Source organism: Phascolarctos cinereus, unplaced genomic scaffold (genome assembly GCF_003287225.1).
Source record: "Phascolarctos cinereus isolate Bilbo 61053 unplaced genomic scaffold, phaCin_HiC Scaffold_3;HRSCAF=262, whole genome shotgun sequence".
In the NCBI taxonomy this organism is placed as follows: Eukaryota; Metazoa; Chordata; class Mammalia; order Diprotodontia; family Phascolarctidae; genus Phascolarctos; species Phascolarctos cinereus.
Genome location: NW_027555736.1, coordinates 194,130,627 through 194,154,826, shown reverse-complemented (window position 1 = coordinate 194,154,826; position 24,200 = coordinate 194,130,627). Strand labels below are relative to the sequence as shown.

General features: G+C 38.3%; 1 protein-coding gene across 2 annotated transcripts in view; it reads left to right on the top strand.

Annotated features, from left to right (window-relative positions):
* The window catches only part of NUBPL (NUBP iron-sulfur cluster assembly factor, mitochondrial), a 301,075-nt gene that overhangs the window by 7,930 nt on the left and 268,945 nt on the right, over positions 1-24,200 (top strand). For both annotated transcript variants that reach the window (XM_078151398.1, XM_021004310.2), the window contains exon 3: positions 3,437-3,471. In XM_078151398.1, coding sequence (XP_078007524.1) covers positions 3,437-3,471 — 35 coding nt within the window. The remainder of the gene's footprint in view (positions 1-3,436; positions 3,472-24,200) is intronic.

Here is a 24,200-nt window from a genome sequence, read left to right as displayed (position 1 = left end):
TTATTTTCTTTTATCACCATCCCAGCTTTGTGTCATCTCCAACGTTGATAGGTGTGCCACTTATATCTTCAACTGATAATAAACAGGACTTGGACTTGGAAAGAACAACTCCAAAGCCCTTTCGTGTCCCATTGACCTTCTTCCTCCAGACTGACATTGATTATTAACGAATACCCTTTGTTTACAGTTGCATGGCTCTTCCATGCAAGAAGCTTTGTCAGATGCCTTGATAAAATCAAGGTATGATATAGTATGTCTGTGGCAGCTACCTGACCTACTCCTGAAATAGTGATTCAGGTTTGTAGGGCATAACATATTCTTAGCAAATCTCATCATAGCTCCTACTATTTCCATTTCTAAGTGCTCCTTAACTATCTATTTAGTAATTTGTCCTACAGCTTTCCAGGGCATCAATTTAAATTCATAAGTCTGTACCTTCTGAAATCTGCTTTTCTCCCTGTTTTGAAAATGGATGCATTTGTTTCCAGTGTTCCTGTACTCTGGTTCCTGTCTTTCATGGCTGGAATTCCTTATATACTTTCTGCTATCTACTGTGTCTGAATTTGGAAGCTTGAACTCATTTGAAGCAACCAGGGGTTACCTTGCTATCTCTTTTCTTATCTTGGCCTTCAATTCACTATTAACCAAGGTGGTTCAATATATCTCTCAGGTCAGGGGTTCTTAACATTTATTGTGTCATGAATCTCTTTAGCAGTTTGGCAAAGCTTATGGACCCCTCAGAATGTTAAATACTCAAAATAAAATACATAGGATTACAAAGGAAACCAATTATGTTTAAATAGTCATCAAAATGATAAAATAAAAACAAAACCAGGTTCGTAGACCTCAGATTAACAACTCCTATCCTACATAGAGAAAAAATGTAAACGATTGTTCTTTCCCTCTTTGATCTTTTAACGTTAAAATATTTGACCCTTTCAGTTGGCTTGTTTCTTCCTCAGTAAATGCTTATTAAATTCTTACTACTTTAAAGTATCTTTGCTAGGCAGTAGGGTTTTGAAGATGAAAAATGACTTAGTCCCTTTTCTGAAGAATCTTATGGCGAAATCTTATTGAGATGATAATAATAATAGCTGATATGTGTGTGTATATATGCATTTACATGCACTTACACATATATAGGATATATGTATATATAGTACATATGTATACACAGTATATACATATAGTATGTGTGTGTATGTATATGTGTGTGTATACACACACACACACACACACACATACCTTTAAGGTTTACAAATATCTTAATATTTGTCATCTCCTTTAACTTTCACAACAACCCTGGGAGATAGGTACTATTGCTGTTCTCATTTTATAGATGAGGAAACTGAGGCACAGAGATGTTGTGACTTGTCCAGTGTCTAGTGAATGTCTGAGGCAGAATTTGAACTCAAATCTTCCTGACTCCAAGTCTGGTATATACACAGATAAGTACATACACAGATAATACCTTGTAAGGGTAATATAACAAAAGAGAGAGTGAGACAAAAAACTCTAGGGAAAGTTGAGAAAGGAGACTGAGGGAAATTCAGCTAGAGAGAATCAGGAAAGCATATACACAGGTAGTGGCACCTGAACTGAGCTTTGAAAGAAGATGAGATACTAGGTGGTGCAGTGGATAGAGTATCTGGCCTGGAGTCAGGAAAACTCAACTTCCTGAGTTCAAATTTGGCATCAGACACTTACTAGCTGTGTGACCCTGGGTACGTCATTTAATCCTGTTTGCCTCAGTTTCCTCATCGGTAAAATGAACTGGAGAAGGAAATGGCAAATACTTTGATATCTTTGCCAAGAAAATCCCAAATGAGGTCAGGAAGAGTTGGACAAGACTGAAAAACAACTCAGCAACAACAAGATTTTGAAAGTTAGACATGAGGGGGGGCATTCTAGTTGTGTCTGGGGGTCTGAATGGAGAGAATGGCAGTAACTCTGAATGTAACTCAGTAACCACAGTTTCTAGATATTAAGACCTTAAAAGCTGGTAGTTATTCCGGTAATAATGAATTTTTCCATGTTTGTATATTTCCTGTTCATTCTTCCTCAGAATGTCACCTTCATATCTTGATTAGATTGTTGAGTTCTCCCATTTTACATGGAGGAACTAAAGCCCAATCTTGCATGAAAAACACTTATTTGAACCTAGACGGTTAATCTTAATTTTTATTTGTGTGCTTGCATTGAAATAAAGTACTTTTCAATCATATCTTGATTAGAATACAATAATTTTTTAGACATAGAAGAATTATAAGGTTGGATGGACAAGGGTATGGTTCTGTTTCTTTCTTTCTTTTTTTTTTTAAGGCACTTGGGGTTAAGTGACTTGCCCAGGGTCACACAGCTAGTAAGTGTCAAGTGTTTAGTCTGAGGCCAGATTTGAGCTCAGGTCCTCCTGACTTTAGGGCCGGTGCTCTATCCACCGCGCCACCTAGCTGCTCCCTTTGGTTCTGTTTCTTTATTACTTTTCTCCTTTGTTACAAGAGGTCCCCACAACTTGCAAACATGTGTTCTGAAAGTTAATTTGTAAGTTGGTTGTTTGGAATTAGTAACACATTTTTCCTGTCATATATAGCAGTGAGATGCCTGTGCTACCTCACAGTTGCCGTTTAGCTCAAAAATGACAGAAATGGCCTGTTTCCTCTCATGACATTGTGTCTGTTAGAAGCAGGCACCTACTCAATAGTTAGAACCTTTTTTCCTGTATTAGGCACAGCATCTAAAAGGAAATGTGGCATTGCTAGAGTCACACAGAATCCCATTCCTTGCAGCTAAAGCAGCTACTAACTACCCAGTGTGAAGTGATAAGAAAATCCAAGGGCTTATATGTAGGGAGAGTCTTGTCTCTGGCTTTGGGGAGGGTCAGTGAGGGGATAGATAATGAGATATGACAGTCAGATGATCAGTTTTTAGTCTGGGGATCTGGAGACAGGAATCTAGGCCAGCTATTCGTAGAGGAAGGTCATCATAAATGAGGCATTTGTAATTTTCAAAGTACCTGTAGTTCATATTAAAAAATCAGTAGGATTATGGCCATTGATAATCAAGTGTGATGCAGCCGCTTTTCTCACAGTGATAAGCAGCACGCTCCTGGAAAATTCACATTAAGTTCTGTATTTTTAAAAAATCTGATAGCTTTTTCAAGAAAAATGTTCAATTCAAATTTCAAGAGAAATTTCTTTTGCTAGGTTAAATGCCTTATTTAAAATTTCAATTTGGGGGAAATCATGTGATGATTATATTTGAAAGTCACCATTTACTTCTATTTTCCATGCTATTTTCCAATCCCAGTGATTTAAAAAGCAAAGGGAGATGTATTTAAATTACCCATACTTTGGTTATCACATAAAGCATTTGAATATAAAAATGTCTTGAAAGATATAAGAAAATATTAATGAAATTTCTTTTTTTTTTCTTTCAGTGAATCTTGCACTTGCTTTGGGAGCAAATGATTTGGTATGTAAGAATAAATGGGAATGCCATTAAAGTTTTGGAAAATTGAAAGATATCAGAGTCAATGAGTATACCAATGTTATTTATATATGGTGTAAGTAGCTGAAAAATATTCTTGTTTTTAAGAAACAGTAATAGCTAGCATTTACATATTGTTTTAAGATTTGTAAATCTTCACATATGGTATCAGATTTCATTTTCACAACAGCCCTATGAGGGAGGTGCTATTATATCCTTATTTTACAGATGAGAAAACTGGGGCCAAGAGAAATTAAGTGACTTGCCCAGGGTCACACAACTAGTAAGTGTCTGAGGCTAAATTTGAATTCAGGTCTTCTTGACTCCAGGCCCAGTGCCTTATCCACTGTGCCACCTAGCTTCTTTTAGCATAAGGAGTAAAGTTATATAAAAAGTAACGTTCTTTATTGGTTGGCTTCCACTGCTAACCCTCACCTTGTACAGTTCTTCTTTTCTAGATCATTTGGTTTGGGTCAATGCTGGCATAACTCATCTCTGGGGGTTATAATTGGAAACAGTAATACTTTTTATAACCTTCCCCACAAGAGGTCATCCAGATCATCCCTGTTAGAGATGAGGAATCCTGAGGCAGCTCATTCCACTTTTGGATAGTTTTAATTGTTAGGATTTTTCCCCCTTATATCAAACCTAAATTTGCCTCTTTTTAACTTCTCCCCATTGATCCTTGTTCTGCCCTGTTGAGACAAGCACATCAAGTGTCTTCTTCTTCCATGTTATAACCCTTCCAATATTTGATGATTACTTTCACATCTCCTTTATATAGGCGTTCATGAAGCCCTTTGGCAGTCTGGTGAAACTGGACTCCTGCTTAAAATAATGTTTTTAAATAATCGAAGGAAATGCTAAATTTTGCTTAGAGATTAGTGGAAATAAGGATTTAATTTTTTTCCCATCCAAATTCAAGGACCCCCTGAAATCTAAGAGCTTCTTTCCTAATACTTCTCTTCTCTAGACTGAGACACCCCCAGTTACATCTGCTGATTTTCTTGTCTGTCAGAATCTTGAGGCTTCTCAGTATTCTGGTTGCCCTGCCCTGGACCCTCTCCAGCTTATCACTGTCTTTCTGAAAATGTGGTAGCTAGGACTGTGAATTCAGTATTTCATATGTGGTCCAACTAGGGCAAGGTACAGTGGGGAACTAACTCTGTCATTGTCAAAACTGTGCCTTTCCTAACATGGCTTAGGCTTTTTCTTTTCGACTTCCACATTTTGTGGTTGACTCAGCGAGCTTGCAGTTAGTGCACTAAAATCTCCCAGTGTTTTTCGGTTGAACTGCTTTCTGGCTGACTCCTACCTCTGTCTTGTATTTGTGAAGTTGTTTTTTTAACCTGAGTGTGAAATTTTATATTTATCATTGTTACATTTAATCTTAGTAGATTTAGCCCACTTTTCTGTCCTGTTGAGAACTTTTTGATTCCAATTCTTCATCCTTCATTTTAACTCTCTCCTAGTTTTTTATCCCTCAGACTTGGTAGAGGAAGTCTTTGTGTTAAGCAGAGTGGAAACATAGGGAGAGATGGGAAAAAGAAAAATGGTATCAGACCAAGGGAGAGTTATTGTGACAATGAATTATGAAGCTGGTTGTCTACAGTTATAAGTTACACTTATAGAATGCTTTGTAGAACATTATGTAGGATGCTTGCCACACTTGGAATCAGGACACATGTTTGTATTCTGTCTCAGATACATAATATAGCTGGGTGACTTTGGGCAAGTCATTTCATCTGAGTTTCTGTCTCATTATCTATTAAATGGAGAAAAATATATATATGTTACTTATGTTAGGGTTGTGGGGAAGGCACTTTATAAACCAAACTTTTGTATAAAAGTGAATTTATGAAGTGCTTTCACATAACATAATGTCATCAGAACCATCATATTTTCTCTTCCATAAACAGAACAAGTTTTAACCCTCTTCACCCCATAATAACAGGTAAAGAAACCGAGGACCCAAGAAATTAAAGGACTGGCTTAAGGCCACGTGACTGATAAATTATGGAGCCAGGAATTGAATTGAGGTCTTTTGATTCAGGTTTTCCTCTTGCTCTTCCCACCCTCAATCCTACCTCTCACCATCCCCCTAAGCAGAGAGGTTTTATTTAAAGAGAGATACCAAGTAAGAAAGAGTTTTTTGGAACCCAAAGAGGATCATGTTAGGTCCATCTCAGGGAAATGTGGTTTACTTCTAGTCATCAGTTGTCTAACCATTATGGAAATCAGCATCTTAAGTCAAAAGCCTCGAGTCTGGAACATCTTCCTGGCTGGAGATGAAGTAACAAGAAGGAAATAATTCTGTTTGGTGAAAATGTTGGTCATTTCATTTTGCTAATCTTAATATGTGAGATGTTATCTACCAGATGGGGATCACTGTCTGGTCTATTATCTTGAGAGCATTGCTGACCAGAGGACAGACTCTTCTCTTTGTACAGCATTTGGAAGGTGTCTATCTAGTTTGTGAAAGACATTTTTCACACTGGTTGGGATGTTGTCACTGAAAACCATGATGTTTAAACTGTTGGGCTCGCTGATGAACCTGAGAACCTTTTGTTTTTTTCTACTTTGACTTTAGCTATGATTGCCATGTCTATGTGGAGCTGAATTGTGTTAGTAATGGACTCTTTTAATTCAGTGTTGAACTTGAGTGGGATTTTTGCAGAGAGCCTAGCTTCATCTTTAGGTATCTGAATTCTATTTTGGTAAAGATCACCGTTGGTAATATTGATTTCAGGGAATTCCTCTAGACTTAATTCTGTTGGCCCATCAAATTTTCATTGAGTGAAATACATGAATTGAGTGGAATACACGAATATACACTACATTTTTCAGAGAATCAAAGAGGCAAGTATTCTGAAGGGTCATGACAGTATTCTGTTTCATAAGTTGCTTGTGGAGATCTTTTTCAAAGTCTATGGTAACTTCAGGGTGGCCTGTAGTAAGTTAGAGCATGAAGCTCTAAATCTGAAGCATCTTCATTCCTTGTACACAGATGGAAAGGGACCAGGCAAACATGGTGAACATCAGAAAGGACTGGACTGACTGCTGAAGGCTAACTGGATGCATGGTTGTGATATGTTGATTAAATCAGGCTCTGTTTACTTTCCTTCTTTTAAACTCCCCCTCCAGTGGTGAAGGCTGAATTCAAATGGCACATTGGTTACATACTCAGTGAAGGACACTGAGGAAGTTTAATTACTTAAAAACAGGGAGGAGAAGCCATTGTTTGGTCAGTCTTATCATGTTTTTCCACCAAAAATGTTTTGGATATTGACAGTCTCATTTTATTAAGTGTATTGCTTGTAAAGCAGGCTACTTTGAAGGACAATATTAATTTGGACTTCTAGATCCTTGTATATTTATTAAAAATCACTCATTACGTTATTATCACAGCTAGGTAGTACAGTGGATAGAGCACTTGTCCTGGAGTCAGGAAGTTCTCTGTTCAAATTTGGCCTCACACACTTGTTATGTGACCCTGAGCAAGTCACATAACCTATTTGCTTCCGTTTCCTTACTTGTGAAATGGGGATAATAATAACACCAGGGTTGTTGCCTCATACATAGTACAAAGTGCTATTATTATTATTATTGTTTGTCTGGACCTGTGATTTCAGTGCTGTAAGGAAATCCCAGTGATCAGCCATTGTTCTGCAAATTAAAAGGTTAGAATGTTGGAGAGGTTAAATAACTTGGTCCAGGTCACAAACAGTCTTTGTCCCGGATGCCATCTGAACTCCTAACTCCTTGACTCTGAGGTTAGCTCTTTATCCACTGCACCACACTGTTTCTCAGGCATGTCATTTTAGAAAACTTGCTGAATTTGTGATGTCTTTACACCAGGAATGCTGGGTGGAAAGTCTCTCCATTGGTGTTATCTTCATGCTTTCTTATGTTGTGTTATTCTCATCCTCGTCTATTTGTAAATCTTCCGTAGAAGTAGCACTCAGCATGTTGGATGCCTTTATCTGGTTCTTTTACTTTCTCAAGAAAACCAGCATAGCAGTTTATCTCTTACTCTTGACCAGCCCTATCTTCTTTACTGGTCTTAGAAAAGATCAGAGATCAAAGGCTCTCTATCCATTGTGCCACCTAGCTGTCTTGTTTACTATGTTGTTCTGCTTAACTGATTTAATACATTTTATAAAGCTTTACAATCATGAAATTTCTATTTGATTTAATATAGTGACAGTTGTAATTTTTATAAAAAGTTGGGTATCGGGCTTTTGGATCATATATTTCAGAGCTGGTAGAGGCCTTAGCAGTTGTCAGATCCATCCATGACTTTGAAGATGAGGCTCAGAGAGGTTCTGTGTCTTGCCCTGGGTCACATAGCTAATAATTATCTGAAGCAGGATTTCAGCCCAAGACTTTCTGGACCTGGCTTCACCACATTTAACTCATATGTCTTTAATGATATTTTTCATTCTGATCTCAGACAATTTTTAGCTGTGTGATCCTGGGCATGTCACTTAACCTCTATCTTCCTCAGTTTGCTTATCTGTAAGATGGGGATAATAATGGCTCTTACTGTAGTTGTTATGAGGCTAACATGAGATAGTATTTGTAAAGTCCTTTGCAGACTGTAAGGTGCTATATAAATGCTAGCTGTTATCATCATCGTTATTATTTCATGAGTATAAGTCATTGTTGGTAATGTGCTATAGTCTGCCCACTCCCACTGTATGTCTGCTCATTGCCCTTTTGGTTACCTGCAATTTTGATTCTTCCAGAATCGTTGTGTTTCATGACTCATAACCATTGAGCATCATTGGGAAGATATTGGTGTTAAGAGACAGGCTTTTGCTATAGCAAGCAGCTTGAGACTGCTGCAAGTGTTACAGAAAGTGATGTCTGTCATGAGATGAATGGTTTTTGCCCACGGTGATCCACAAAGTTACCAAACACCGAACAACTCTCAGCCTTGTGCTTCTGCTTGTTCCTGATGGTGGTGGAATATGCAAGAGGCTCTAGTTCTTAGACTGTTAACCAAAAAGCCATGAAGAGATGCTTTGTCCTCTAAGAGATATCTGAAAAATTTCCCTAAAGAAGGTCCTCTGAATTCTATGACCCTTGTTCAGGATCAGCTTTTGATTTATTTCAATAAGAAGAAGGAAGGAAATAAGGGGAAAGAAGATAACTTTTTACAGTAAACTAATACCAGGAATCCTATGAAATAACATTTTCTGTGATTTTTTTACTATGTTGTTGTTATTGTTCAGTCTTTTCAGTCATGTCCCACTCTTCACAACCCCATTTGGGGTTTTCTTGGTAAAGATACTAGAGTGGTTTGCCATTTCCTTCTCTAGCTCATTTTTCAGCTGAGGAAACTGAGGCAAGCAAGGTTAAGTGACTTGCTTAGGGTCACATAGCTATTAAATGTTTGAGGCCAGATTTGAACTGAGGTCTTCTCAAACTCCAGGACTGGCTCTCTATCCACTGTGTCACCTAGCTACCTTGTTTACTATGTTGTTCTGCTTAAATGACATATATATTTTAGAAAGCCTTAGAATTATATAATTTCTATTTTATTTAATATACTGATAGTTGTAATTTTTATAAAAAGTTGGATATCAGGCTTTTGGTCAGTATAACTCTATTATACCATTGTTTTATTGGAAAAATAAAATCATGGACTCTTGCATGAAACACGTGGTTTGCCTATTGAAGAGCATTGCCAAATATAGAAGGTAAAAAAAATCACTTGTCTTTATTTTATATATAATATTGTGTATTTATGTTGCCTTTCCCTGTAGAATGTAAACCTCTTGAGGAAAGGGGATATTTCATTTTTGTCTTTGTATCCCCAGCATCTAATGATTTTTCAGACACATGATAGGCTTTTAATTAATACTTGTTAATTGGTTGAAATGAAGTTTGACTGAGTCTTACGCATACCAATATATTTTTATGTGTGTACTTCAGAGCTAAAGTTTTATTAACAATAAAGAAGATTGTCATAGCCTTTTTTTTTTCCATTCCTTTTTACTTACCTGCAATTAATGTTCTAGGTCTTCAGCTCCAGGAGAGTAGAGCAGAAAGGGAAGGAATACCATGGGACAAGGAAGGGGAATGGCCAGTTCCATCTTTGTTCATTGTTGCCACACCTGAAGTTCTCAGGCCAGATTTTAGAGAGCCCTGCTGTCAGGAGACAATCGAGAAACAGGGAAAAACACGTACGTTCTTTGCTTTTTGGTAGGTACATTTCCGTGTCTGGGCGTTGGCGTTTAGGATAGCAATAGCTTCGTCTACAGTAGGGAGGAGTCCTTAGCCTTTCCTGTGTCAGGGATCCTTTTGGCAGTCTGGTGAAGCCTATGGTCCTTTTCTCAATAACCTTTTTAAATCCATAAAACAAAATACATAGGATTACAAAAGAAATCAATTATATTGGAATGTAGGTATGAAAATACTAAGAAACAAGTTCGTGGACCCTAGGTTAGAAACCACTGTTCTAGGGATATGAGTAATATTCAAGTCAAATGATCTGTAGTAGGACTATTTTGTACTGTATCAGGCTCTCTTGAGAGATACATTACATGTAGAGAATGTATTACCTGTCCTTTATTTTACAATCTAGTATAGACAAATGACCCCCTTTTATTTTGGTCAGGAGCTGTGATTTCATTGATGTAGAGAACCTGCTTTTGGAATCTCGCTTCCAAGACTGCATTGATGATTCTAATAGTTCTGGCATCAGAGGGTTCTTGAAGTGTATTGAGATGTTAAATGATTTTCTCGTGGTTACTTAGCCATTATGTATCACAGTCAGGACCAGAACCCAAGTCTTCCTGAACTCCAAGGCTGGCTCTCTATCTCTATGCCTGTCTGCTTCTCAACAAATGGATTTTGTGCTGTGATATACGAAGAATTAAAGTCCTGAAATATGCACATAGTGAAATTTGCCTAAGGGGAATCAGCTGTTATACATAAATACAGTTTCTTTCTTTTTCAACTATCTTTCAAATACCAGTTGCCCAAGAGTTTAAAATTCATCCTTGTAGGCAGGTGTCCACTGGGCTTTTTCTTTTCTTTGTCTTGATTCCCTTTCATTTGATGATATCATTCACTCCCACATCTTCAACTATTGCTTCTAGGCTGATAAATCCTAAATCTGTGTCTTTATTCACTCTCTTTCTGTCCTACATTTGTAGCTATCTTCTGCACATAGCTACTGGAATATCCTGCTGGTACCTCAGAATTTAGCATATTTTGGGAGAAGGAAGTCCAGACCTGTGATTTCATCAGTGTGGGGTACTCCCATGATAGAAATTTCCTCTACTGATATAGGTGATCACCTCATCTAAGAGTTGCCTAGGGACACTTAGAACTGAAGTTTCTTGCCGTGTAACTAGAGTCTGAGGGACCAGTTTCTGACTTCAGGGCCTGGCCTGCATTCATACTGTTTCTAACAATTCTTTTAGTAAAATCAAATTCTCACCTGTTTTTTTTTCCCTATAGTCTGAGTAGCACATCACAAGTATAGTGTCTGTTCTTGTACTCAAAGACAGAAAAGGAACCTGTATTATCTATAGAAAAGCTTACATTTGGAGATAGTTTTCCTTCTTCATTTTTTGCCTCAAGATAATTTCCTTGTTTTCATCATCACATAATGAAAGCTAAGTTTTTTTCTTTCCAGATTTTGTTTGTGCACAAATGGAAACGGGCAGTTCTGTAGCAAAATTTGCTACGGATTGTTTGAAGTGTTCTCACTGTTTTAGGAGAAACTAGGAATTTTTATCTCAGTATGTTGGTATTTCTCACATTGAAGGGTTCTGGTAAAGGCAAACATGGGAGATCTTTATATAGGCATACCCTACATGAGGTTGTCTCAACCAACATTATTTCAGTCAACAGTTATTTATCAAGTGCCTTCTATCAGGCACTGTGTTAGGTGCTGGAGACACAAAGACAAAAATGAAACTGCTTGTCCTCAAGGAACTTATGTTCTGTAGAGGAAGATAACCTATACACATGAAATAAATACACAAGATGATTGGGGAGGGAAGAAAGTGCTAGCAGCTGGGTAGCTGGAGGGGGGCAAGCAAGAAGGACTTATGTAGAAGGTGGCTCTTGATCTTTGGAAGGAAAGTAGGCATTCTAAAAGACAGAGGTTAGAAGGAAATACATCCTATGAAGAGGGGACAGCCAGTTCAAAGGCACGGGATTGTGAAATGGGTGTTATTATGTATGAAGAACAGTAAGAAAGGACAGTGAGTGGATGAAAGGATGCATTCTATAAAAAAGCTGGAAATATAGGTTGAAAATATGTTGTGAAGGGCTTTAAATGCCAAAAAAGAGGAGTTTATATTTGATTCTATAAGTGACATAGCTGAGAAGGGAGTGAGGCAGCCCAGTGCCTTTATTTTACAGATGCAGAAATAGGGAGCCACTGGAGTGTGAGCAGGAGAGAGTGACAGCACACTTGTACTTTAGGAAAATCACTTTGGGAGCTTTTTGAAGGAGAGATTGGGAAGGGAAGAGACCTTAGGCAGAGAGACCAATTATGAGGCTATTGAAATAGTCTAGCTAAAGGATAATGAGGTGGGTGTATGAATGGAGAGAGGACAGGTAAGAGAAATGTGGAGTTAGAAATAAGATTTGGCAACTGATTGGATGTGTGTAGGAGTGAGGAGTTGAAAGTAACACCGAGGTTTAAAATCTGCATGACTGGAAGGTTGAAAGATCAGTAGGACGGATTTGAGAGGTACTGATCTTCACCTTTTTTTTTTTTAAAGCCTATTGTGTTTGAGATGCTTATGGAACATTAAGTTCAAAATGTCTAATAGGAAATTGGTAGTTTGGGACTGGATCTCAAGAGAAAGACTAGATCTTTTTAATACAGATCTGTTAAGTTGTCAGCTGGTGATGATTAAGCCCATGTGAACTGATGAGGTCACCATAAGAGTAATGGGAGACAAGAGAAGGTCCAGGACAGAGCCTTGGGGATGCAACTAGAATTGGGGGGGTACATTATGGATAATGATCTAGCATTTAAATCCTGAAGACAGGAGGAGAACACAGGGAGAAATCTAGAGAGGAGAGTGTCCTAATACCATTAATACTTGACATTATAATGTAATTTCACTGTAAAGTAATAAAATCCTTTTGTAACATTGTTTGGCCAATAAACTCATATAACTACATTGTTCCTATGGTACTAATTGCCCCATATACTTTTTAATGCTTCATTTAAAAGTGTTTTTACAGAACAGGTATGGTTATACTACCATTTAATAACATTTTAAATATTATTGATTAAAAACAACACCTCACACATTATTGGAATTAGAGTAGTGGTTATGTGAATTTGGACATGGCAGTTTAAATCATGTTCTCCAGAATAACTGCATAAAGAAAAAGCGAGTTACCTCTACCAAGAGTAGCTTACAAGTTTTTGTTTGTCCTTTGTTCTTGAAGAGGACCAATGACATCACAAGATTGATGTCTTGACTTGCGAATGAATTGGATTTAAAGTGAGGCAAAGCTGAACAAAGTCATCAGCTTTACCCTGTCCTCTAGAGTTATCGAAGTCCAGTGGCAAAGACAAAGGTCTAGACTACTGGCAATGGCCCAGAATGAAGTGGGTGACCTTGACCTTAGCTTACAAGGAGCTACTTGCTAGTTCTTCCTTCTAACACCAGTGTTTTTAAAGGGATACCAGTATATTAAAGGTGATTTTCTTAACATTCTTATTTTGTTCACAAGTATAGTAAATATATTTCTTTTGAAAATAAACATCTTGTCTTCATATATTGAGTATTGACACATCGTTTATATTTTAAATATGAGTGGCATACAAAAATTTGATTTGATATGACCAAAGATAGTTGGAACAGGAAAGAACAAGGAACAAAGTTGTTAATTTAACTTCTTTTTATCTTCTAAGGTAATTATTGGTAAGTAAATCAAAATATTTTTGTTTTTAACAATTTTCACAGGTCTTGAATATTTAGAGGTCACCTGAGGCAATACTTAAATATCCTGAGGCAATAATTAAAGCAGAAGGCTTTAATTAAGTGATTTAGGCTTAGATTCTGAAGCCTTGGGTACTAGGAAGGAAAGAAGAAAAGGAAGGAAGGAAGGTAAGAAAGAAGGAAGCATTTATTAAGCACCTGCTATATGCCAAGACTTTGCAGCTGTCTCATTGGATCCTCACAACAACGTTGGCAGATAGGTTCTATTATTATCCCCATTTTACAGTTGAAGAAACTGAGGCAGACAGTTTAAGTGATTTGCCAAGGGTTACACAACTAGTGAGTGTTTGAAGCTGAATTTGGACCCAGGTCTTTCTGACTCCAAACCCAGTGCTCTTTCCACTGAGCTACCTACCCACCTTTCTGAGTCTCTGCTTTGCCACTGGCTATGTGAAAGATTGTTGAATTTGGAGTCCAAGGACCTGGATTCAGATTCTGGCTTTGCTACTTGTTACTTACGTGACCTTTGGCAAATAACCTCTCTCACCTTGAGTTCACTAATCTGTCAAATGAAGGAGTTGCATTAGATAAGACCCCATGAACCTTTGGGCTCTAAATTTGTGCTCTAGTCAAAAAACTTTTAAGCACCTACTGTGTGCCAGGCACTGTGCTAATTACTGAGGATACAAAGAAAGGCAAAAGATAGCCCCTGCCCTCTAGGAGTTCATAGTCTAGTAGAGGAAGATAACACATAAAAAGAATCTGAAAAACTAGGGGAAGGGGCAGGAGGGTGCCCCTTATGGGAAGAATGATGAAGTCCTGCAGGGGTTGGGGTGGGCAGGATTGGGGTGGGCAGGAAATGATGATATATGGCTGCCCTGGGTCCCCTCCTTAAATGGAGGATCTGGGAGAAGTTCTCCATGGCCATCTTCCACTCTCTCCAGTCAGGGTCATGGAAATGACCCTAAGCCACTGAACATTTCTGAACTTTAGTGCCCTCAGCCATAAAATGAGGATAGCAATATCTGTGCTGTCCATGTCACAGAATTGTTCTGAGAACAACATACTGTCAATTGTAAAACACCTGAATGATCTGATTCTTCTTATTTTTGTTTTTGTTATGGAAGCAAAGAGTCATCTAGTTGTTAACAAAATGAGGACAATGAAAAGTATTTTCTGCACTTTGCCAGGGAATAAAAAACAGTGGAGCTAGTTTTTTCTTTAAAAGTATGGTAAGCACTCAGGGAGATTCATTAATACTTCATTAGATTCATTACTATAATTCATTACTATAATGACTTGAATGAGTTAAATACCTTCAAAAAACATCTCAGTGAATGGTCAGGGAGTAGTTTGTGCTCTGGAATAATCAGGCACTAAGCCTTTAAAGTGCAATTTCCTCTTGTTAGTTCAACATCTGTGTTTTAATTATTTTAAAAAACCAAACAAGAGAAACAAAAACAATGTATTAAAATTATACCCATGCACTACAAAGTTTTATGAAAAAGTAAATGTGTTAGACTTTAAAGCCTTCATTTGAAAAGATGAAAAACTGTAAGAATGAACTTGGGATGTGAATGGTATTGTATGTCGCATTTAAAAGGGAAAATTTTTGGACTAAAATACTTCACATCAATGCTTTACTTCTAGTTTGCTTGTTTCTTGTAGGGAACATGTGAGAGCTCTTCACTTCTGGCAGTTGTACTGTGTGAAAGGGCTAAGGGTCATTGCTGCTGAGCACAAAGGGGTCATAGGGGGTTCTGATGAAAGGAGAATGTGCTTTTAGAGAGTTCTTATTGATTGTGTAAAGAAGTAAAACAAAACAATCAAAGACTTGAACCTATGGCTGTATTTTCTGTCTCTTCTCTATTTCTCAAATGCTGTGCCAAACTAACCAAATTAGCTGATGTCACAGAAAAATAAAATGATGCTTTAAAAAGACAATTCTTTAGTTTTTGTTCCTAAGGAACCATTTTGGACAGATTTTCCATTTTTTTACTTTTTTTTTTCCCAAAAGACCGTATCTTTTTTCTAATTATTTGAAAATCCCAAATTGTTGCTTAAAAGAAAATAGAAGTGAATGATAAGAGCATAATACCTTATTAAAAAAAAATAATACATTGTGTTTTGGTATACCAATTCCTTCCCAACAGCCTCCTCATTCCCCATTTTCCTGCAAACCCAGCACTTTAAGTAAAACGATTTGACATGATGACTAGCATTGACTGTATGCAGTATTCTGCTCTTATAGTTCACCAGTGTGGCTGATTGGGTGGTGCAGTGTGAAAAAGGATGGATTTGGAATCACAGGACCCAAGTTCAGCTCCTGGGTCTGTCATTAGATAGTTTTAAGATCCTAAGGAAAGGCATTTCACTCCTTGGGGGCTCAGGTATTCATTTATAAAATAAAGGGGTTGAACTAGGTAACCCAAGGTTCTTGTAACTCTAAATCTACAATCCTATGAATGAAAAAAACCAATTATTAATCTCTTACTATATGCAAAGCACTAGGGATGCGTAGCAAGCAGAGACAGTCCCCGCTCTCAAAGAGCTCACATTCCAGTGGTGGTTGTGGTGGTGGTGTTTGGGGGTAGGGTGGGTAGAGATAATATATAAAAGACGTTTTAGCTGCAAATGAGATGGTAAAGTTCCATGGTCTTTAAAGTACAGCAATAAAGCAGATGGTCAAGTATCCTTTTTAATGTTATCTCTACTGATAAAATCGTATCCATTTCTGATGTTGAACCATTTGACAGTGCCAAGGATTTTGGTGGTGAGACTTTTCTTTTCCTGGTTTTCAGTAATGGTGGCTGCTGAGGAGTTGGAAACTATAGCACCCACAGATATAGTTACCAGGACTCCAGCAGTCACTTCTCAGGGTGATGACTTTGGGAACCCGGCTGGAAGCAGGGCTAGTACTTGGAGGGCACCTACAAATGGTCTCTGACCATTTCCTTTATTGATTGATTGATTGATTGATTGATTGATTTTCTTTTTAGACATTTGGGGTTAAGTGACTTGCCCAGGGTCACACAACTAGTAAGTGTCAAGTGTTTGGTCTGAGGCCAGATTTGAACTCAGGTCCTCCTGACTTCAGGGCCTGTGCTCTATCCACTGCGCCACCTAGCTGCCCCCTGACCATTTCTTAAAAAGGGGGGGCTGTGTGTCCTTATGTTATGTTGCACACAACTTGAATTCTGTTGTCTTTTAGTTCTTCATTGTAGTCATTGGATATTGACCTTTTTGCTCTGTTTTCTTTACTCTTTCAGTTCTAGCAAGTTTTTTTGTGTTTCTCTTAATTTTTAATATTCATCTTTTCCTTTTTCTACCATAGTATTCCATTATATTTCTATACCATGACTTGTTCAGCCATTCCCCAATTCATGGGTACCCACTTTATTTCCATTTTTTCACTCCCACATAATATACTGTTAATCAGTTTAACTGATAGACATTTATTAATCACTTACTGTGTACAAGGTGAGTTGAGCCTTGAGGGAAGCTAAGGATTATAAGGTTCTGACCTTGGTCAAATCATCGAACCCCTTTGGGCTTCATTTCCCTCATTTGTGAAATGAGGGAGTTAAACTGTATTAAATGATTTTTGAGATCCCTTCCAATCTTTATCTTGTGAGTAAGAGGTGAGGAAGGAATGTATTCCAAGCAGGGAGGACAGACTCTGTAAAGGCCCAGAGGTATGAGACAGAATATTGAGTTTGAGGAACAGTAAATAGACTTGTTTGTCCTCAACATTGTATATGTATGTGTGTGTGAGAGGGGCTATGGGGAATGAAGTGAAATAAGTATGAATAGACTGGAACCACACTATAAAGGCTTTAAGTGTACAGCTGAGAAATTTGTATTTTTATCCTAGAGGCAATAGGGAACCATTGAAAATTCTTGAGCAGAGGAGAGAAAGGGTGAGATCTTTCTTTTAGGAGGCGTATTTTGGCAATGGCATGGAAAACGGATGGGTAAGAGGAAGCAGGGTGATCAATTAAGAGGATATTGTAATGGCTAGCCTAGAAGTTGAAGAGGGCTTCACCTAGAGTGGTAGCCCTATGAATGGAGAAGAAAGATATGGATGCTCTATATATTTTTGTATATATAGGAGTTTTCTTTACCTTAGTGATGTTCATGGGACATATAGCTAGCAGTGAGATTGCTGACTCAAAAGGGTGTGAATAGTGTAGTAACATTTCTCAAATAACTGCAAATCGTTTTCCAGATAGGTTGGATCAATTCACAGCTCAACCAGCAACGTCTTCCTGTGGGGTGCACGCCTTCCTACAGCTCTTCCAACCCTATTTACATCTTTGCTTTACAGTGCCTTCATTTTTCAGCCGAGTTGTAAAGAAGTAGAGACTCCCAATCTTTGATTTATTTTTAATTTTTCAGGATTTTTATTGATATCTTTTGTTTTTCCCTCACTTATATTTCTCTCTGCCTCTCCTCTCTTCCAGAGAGCCATCCCTTATATCAGAAAATTGTTTTTTAAAAAAGAACAAGAGGAAGAGAAAAAAGTCAGCAATACTGATCAATACATTGAAAAAAATCTGATGATGTGTGCAGTACTCCACACCTTGGTCCATTATTTCTTTAGCCAGTGATTTCTTTAGTCAGAAATAGATATTGACCTGAAGATTTTCTTTGTGTAGTACCTGGTGTTATAGCCATATAGGTCATTACTTATTTTCAAGTGTGTGTAAAAACTGGTTGTGGTTGGATGGGCCTCAAATTACATCCGTATTCTTTGCATAGAGAGAAGGTTGAGGCTTTGTCTGAATAGAGTAGGACTTCTTAAAATCTTGAAATAGCCTTTGTTCCAGAAATTATTTGTGCTGATGGGGCTTCTGATGCTGTTCCCTCTTTTCTCTAGTTGCCTTCTCACTCTGAAAATGCCTCTAGACTCCTACAGCCCCCCTCTTCCCTCTGGAGAGTTCATGCTTAGAGCCTCCATTTGAGGAAGTGCCCAGGTCAGCCATGCTTACTTCCAACCTAGTTCCACTGCTGATTCGTATGGCTTTTATCTCTCTCTCCTCCCACTCCCACCATTTTCTGCTCTCTTTTATGTGTTATCTTCCCCCATAACCTTTCTAAGGAAAGGGACTGTCTTGACACATAGTAAGTATATAATTTAAATGCTCTATCATATCTTGTTTATCATCTCTATCATTTATCTAAACCTATCATCTTTTTTACCATTTCTATCACTCTGTCATCTTCCTTCCTTCCTTCCTTCCTTCCTTCTTTCCTTCCTTTCTTCCTTCCTTCCTTCCTTCCTTCCTTCCTTCCTTCCTTCCTTCCTTCCTTCCTTCCTTCCTTCCTTCCTTCCTTCCTTCCTTCCTTCCTTCCTTCCTTCGCCTTAGTACCACAGAAACCTGATTAAGATTCCATTCATAGACCTTCTGCCATCAGGCCACATTTTGTTTAGGTTGCTCTAAACTACTTGGTGACATCTTCAACACAGAATTTAGAATTTGGAGCTGGAAGATATCATAGTCTAACAGTCTCATTTGGCAGAAGGGGAAGCAGACCTAGGGAAGTGAAGGAACCTGTCCCAGGTCATCCTGGTAGGGTGTGGCTGAGCCAGGGTCTGAACCCTGCTTCTGTGACTTCAGATCCAGTGCACTTTCCTCTATTCCATGCTGTCTGCCCAATGATGCTGAACAGTAGCCCACTTAAGAGAAAAATCATGTTTCCTGTTATTCTATATGAAACATTTTATATTACAACATTTTTTCCTGGTAGGCTTTGTGAAAAGTTATACTATGCCTTAGAAAGCTTTAACAAGAGTGATTCTTCTAGCTTTGAGTGGGTAAAATTCTACATGGTGTTTTGGTACTGAAATTATTGTTGCATTGGTAGGCTGAGATTTTCTGGCAGAATATAGATCCAAAGGTGATTCAACTTATTAATTCACTGACATTTGCCAGTTGGACCCAGAGTTCCTGCATGCAGCAAAATAACAAATGCTTACAATTTCATTTAACTACTTAAAGATGAGGGTGGAACTGGCAAGTTAATATAGGTAGTACTTCCATTTTATCAGACCCTTGCCCAGTGCTGAACAGTAGAGATAGTGGAGCCAGGGCTAGAAGGAAGAAGGGAAACTGTAAGCAATCAGAATGATTAAACATTAGTATATTAAAGACCTCATGGCACACTCTCAAGTGATCTGAGCTTTCTTGTAAATCAGATGTGTAGCTGGGGTCAGAGAAGACTCTATCTGTAGACATCTTTTAGAATTCTATGCACAGTCAGTTCCCATGGTAATCTTACAGTGGGTGAAAAACAGAGGAAGAAGGCCAATGGAAGAAGTTTTGCAGAGCTGAATGAAAGTATAGCCAGAGTCTATACCATTTTCAAGCTGGGATTTAAAGGAGATATGGGAGCCCAGATAATTCAGGCTCATCTTGGTTGCTAAAAAAAAAGTTTTCTCCTCAGGACCTGATGAGGCTTACTAAGTACCAAATGAAAATGGGAGATGCTGTGCACAGAATTTTCAGGAAGGATTTGGGAATGCAGACTTGTAACAATTGCTGTTGCTAGTCTGTTATTATCAGGCAATAAATTAATGCAAACATTGGCTCCATTAAAGGTATACAGCTTAGGACACAGATTTCAGAATTTTATTGCATTCTAGTTTTGACAGTTGATTCCTTTACTATATAATATATATTTATGTATATATACTATATGTGTATATCTATAATATATGTATGTATATATGTATATGCATGTATATGTGTGTGTGTATATGTATGTATATATATATATATATATATATGTAAGAGGGGAGAGTATTTCTTTAGGAGCAGGTTAAAAATTTTTGGTTCTTGTGCCAGGATGCTTTGAGTTCTTACTGGAATGGCTGTTTACAAAGGCTACATGACCAGAGACAGTTTCATAGGAGAAACAACTTGAAAATTAATAGATACCAGTGATAATAGGATAGAGATTGCTTGTTTTATGAACAGAGTACTTTATCGAGCAAACACCAGCTGTGCATGACTAAAGATGGCATATGTCCAAGTGAAAGAATTTTGGGGGTAAAATTTGTGTACTTATTTTTTCCACTATGAGAGAGGCTTTTTAGGTTAGTCTCTTTGTCTACTTTTCCTTTTCAAGTAAATTAAATTTTGAAAGAAGGATCAGACCACTTTTGGGGTGGGCTTACAGAGTGTTTTGGAACGAAAAGCAAATTTAAAAAAAATAAAATGTTGCTAGACAAGTTAAAAAGTGATCATGCATATAGGAATTTGGCCAACTAGCTTAGTAGGCAGATTTTGATCTTGCTTATTCTACTCTTCTCTAATGGGAATTGATCAGATTCATTGGCCCACAATTTGATTATCTTGAAAAATGCTACTTCATGAGGCTTCTGAACAACATCTTATTTGCTCAACTAGTCTGGTTGTACCTAATAATAGGTAGCCTTTATATAGCCATTTAAGATTTGCAAAGTACTTTACATGTGTGACGCAGATCACCCTGGCTCCTAGTTTGGTTTGAAGGCCAGGTATGTTACATTTCTTTATTTTACTCCTCCCTCAAGTTTCTCTGGTACCCTTGGGGGGTGTCTAGGCTCTCTGGAAATTGCTCTAGTCCCCGCTGATGGTGTTCTTCCAGTTTTTTTGGGGAGTCTCCTGTACCCCATCCATTTAGCCACTAACAGTCTGGATTAGCTTTTCCAAGAAAATACTTATTCATTCATTACAAATATGCAAATTTATTCCTGTAACATGTGGGAGGTGTAATTCCCTCCCCCTGTGCCATTTCAATCTCTTGGGGATGGGAAGGGGATTAGGTTCATAGATTAATTCCCCAGTTCCAAGTCCCAATCCCTCCTGGGGCTCGGGTCTCAGGCACCCTGGCTTCTCAGGCCTTCCAGGACAGGCTCACTGGCTACACCACCCTGGCTGCAATCCTGGCTCCAGGGTCATTGTGGCTCAAATTCCCAGGTGTCATGAGGATCACCTCTGGCACCTGCAACTGAAGAAGACAACACAGAAGCAAAACAGACACCTCCAGGCCCATTTCTTAGAACGAGGTAAAAGGGACGGAGAACAGGGGACGGAAGGTCTTCCCCCTCTTACAAGTTATAGGTGAATAAGATCTTTACCCTCTGTTTGCCGCTGCAGAGAAGAGCAGCCAAAAAGAGCAGCAGAAAACAATGGAATGGTTCAGTCTTGTCAGTCCTAAAGACACAGGGAGCCAATCAAAGGAGGCTACCCCCACCCTTGTGGTAAGGGACGCAGAGGCCTCCACTTCAGGTAATTTGCACATACTCCAAAGGCCCTTCAGGGAACTTCCATATTAGCTGAACTGGGCATGCCTAAACAAGTCTAGGTTACACATTTCCCTCTGTTAGAAATTTACTGTGCTCAGCAAATAGGCAATGGTACATAAAAAAAATGCACATATATGTGTATACATATATAATATATACACACATACAAACACATACGTGCATATATATACATACATACACATATAGTCCTTGTCCCAAATTCTGAACAGTTCTTTTTGGCCTCCTCAGAGGCATAAGCAGTCTCCTTTCATTTGCTTCCCTAGTGCCATGAAGTCTTCAAATAGCCAAAATTATATGAACGTACACAATTTCACATATACAAACAAAAATTACAGTTATCTCTGAATATAAAATCTGGCAGATTCACAGCACAAGGAATGTTTCACAGAGCACCCCAAGTAAGGCAATAATATAAGAAGCATTTTACACAGTTTACCAAATATTCTGCTCCCTTAGCCATAAAGGATCTTTTTCAAACTGTAAGCAAAGGAAAGAGCAAAGACAAAACTGGCTTTTATCTCAGGCAGAAACCTAGTCTGTACTGAGCTTTCTAGGCTACATAGCTCTCCCTATAGGAATTTGGGACCTGGGGTCCAGTTGGCTTTGCCTCTTGAGGTCAAATGAGAAAATTGGCAGGGGTGAAAACTCTTTCAATGAATCTATCAGTGTATAGGGCCATTCAACTGGAGTCTGAACAAAAAGTGTACCTTTTTAGACAGGGCACACCTAAATTCTCTAGGAGTCCCACTATCATAAGTGATTCTTCCTGAAGATCTAGGCAATTTGTTCAGGGTTCCTTATTCCAAAAGGCAACTGAAAGCCCCTTATGGATCCTTGTTATTGTCAGGGCAAACCAAATAGAGATACAAAGTTATTCGTCAGGGTAAACTGACCCAGACAAGTTGTACACGTTAGCTCCTTTGATTCTCACAACAGCTTCTCGAAGTAGGTGCTGTTATTATTATTCCCAGTTTGCAGGAGAGGAAATCGAGGGACAGGGACTTGCCTATGGTCACATAACTAGTTAGGCAGGTCCAGTTTGAACTCAGGGTTTTTTTTTGTTGTTGTTGCTGTTACTTGAAGTTATTTTGTGCCACCTTGCAGAAATGACCGAGGAGGGGAAAAAGGAACGTTTCAGTTTGGTTTTAAGTTCTTAAAAATACTGAGAGTTAAAAAAAAAGGAAAACAAAACTTGAGAATCCACTGTTGTTCTAAAAGAAAGACTTTGAATTAGGAGGTAAGTGACTGGATCAGAAGCAGATACTGTAAATACAACTTCTGTGGCTAATTCTTTTCTCTAATGCTTTGGATCACAGCATTCCCCCTGCAGGCTGGCTACTTCTGATCCAGCTTCATAAAAGGTAATAGTCTAACAGTGCTGGCATTTTTATGTCTGCCTTGGAAGTGACTATGATAATAAAAATTGTGTTTTCTTTTCATATATGATTAGAGAAGATGGAAGCCAGCTGTTGAAACTGCTTTTTAAAAAATTTTACAAAAGAAAGTATAACATGGAAAGCGGAAGGAAGGGAATTGCTTATTTACCAAGTTGATGATCAGAAGCAGTAGGTGACTTTACTTGTTCTTAATGACTCAGTTGTTCTTTGGGAAGGAGCTGGAAAGGGTAGCTTGAGGTGTAAGAGGATTATATTACTGCAGTGAGGACCTGGTTGAGATTATGTAATATAAATTTCATAATTTTCCTCGGTTTCTTCAGCAGCATGTAAGAGGCAGCTGGTATGGATGTGGGGTTGTACAGGGATAGAAAGAGCTCTGGGAGGGAATGATGGAATTGCTGCTCAAGGGAGACTAGGACATTTCCCCCCTTTCCCTGAAAGGCAGCTGTGTTGGAGGAAGAATTATAGAAGGCCAGAGGGAAGGGAGGGAGCAGGATGGAATGGACTGGCCCAGTAAGGCTAGATCTCGCCTTCCCTGGCAAAGACTCTTCCTTCCTTCCCTAGCAGGCAAAGAACTGATAACAATTTAGCTTAGACCCAATTTCAGTAAGAGTTGAATGAGCCTTTGGGACATTGGGCAAATCACTTCTTATCTTTGGGACCTCATTTTCCTTTTAAGTAAAATCAAGTAGTTGGATAAAACAGTGGTGTCAAACTCAAATAGAAAAGAATCTTTGTGGCTTCATATTAACTTAGAAAACCACAAATTAACATTAACTATGTTGTATTGTGTTTTTATGTTGTTAAACATTTCCCTATTACACTTCAATCTAATTTGGGCTGTGCTCCTGCAGGTAGGGAGAGTTTGACACCTGACTAGATCCCTTCTATCTCTTACATGAGACTTTGAGAGGTTTTTTGGGGGGGGTGGGGTGGGGGATGGGAATTCAAACTTTTTTTTTTAGCTCCTTCAAATTCATCTGTTTGTGTAAACCGATATTCTTTGCCTCTTCAGTTGTTTTTTGTATACCACATATAAAGAAATAGCTATTTGTGAAAACTAGGTACTAAGGT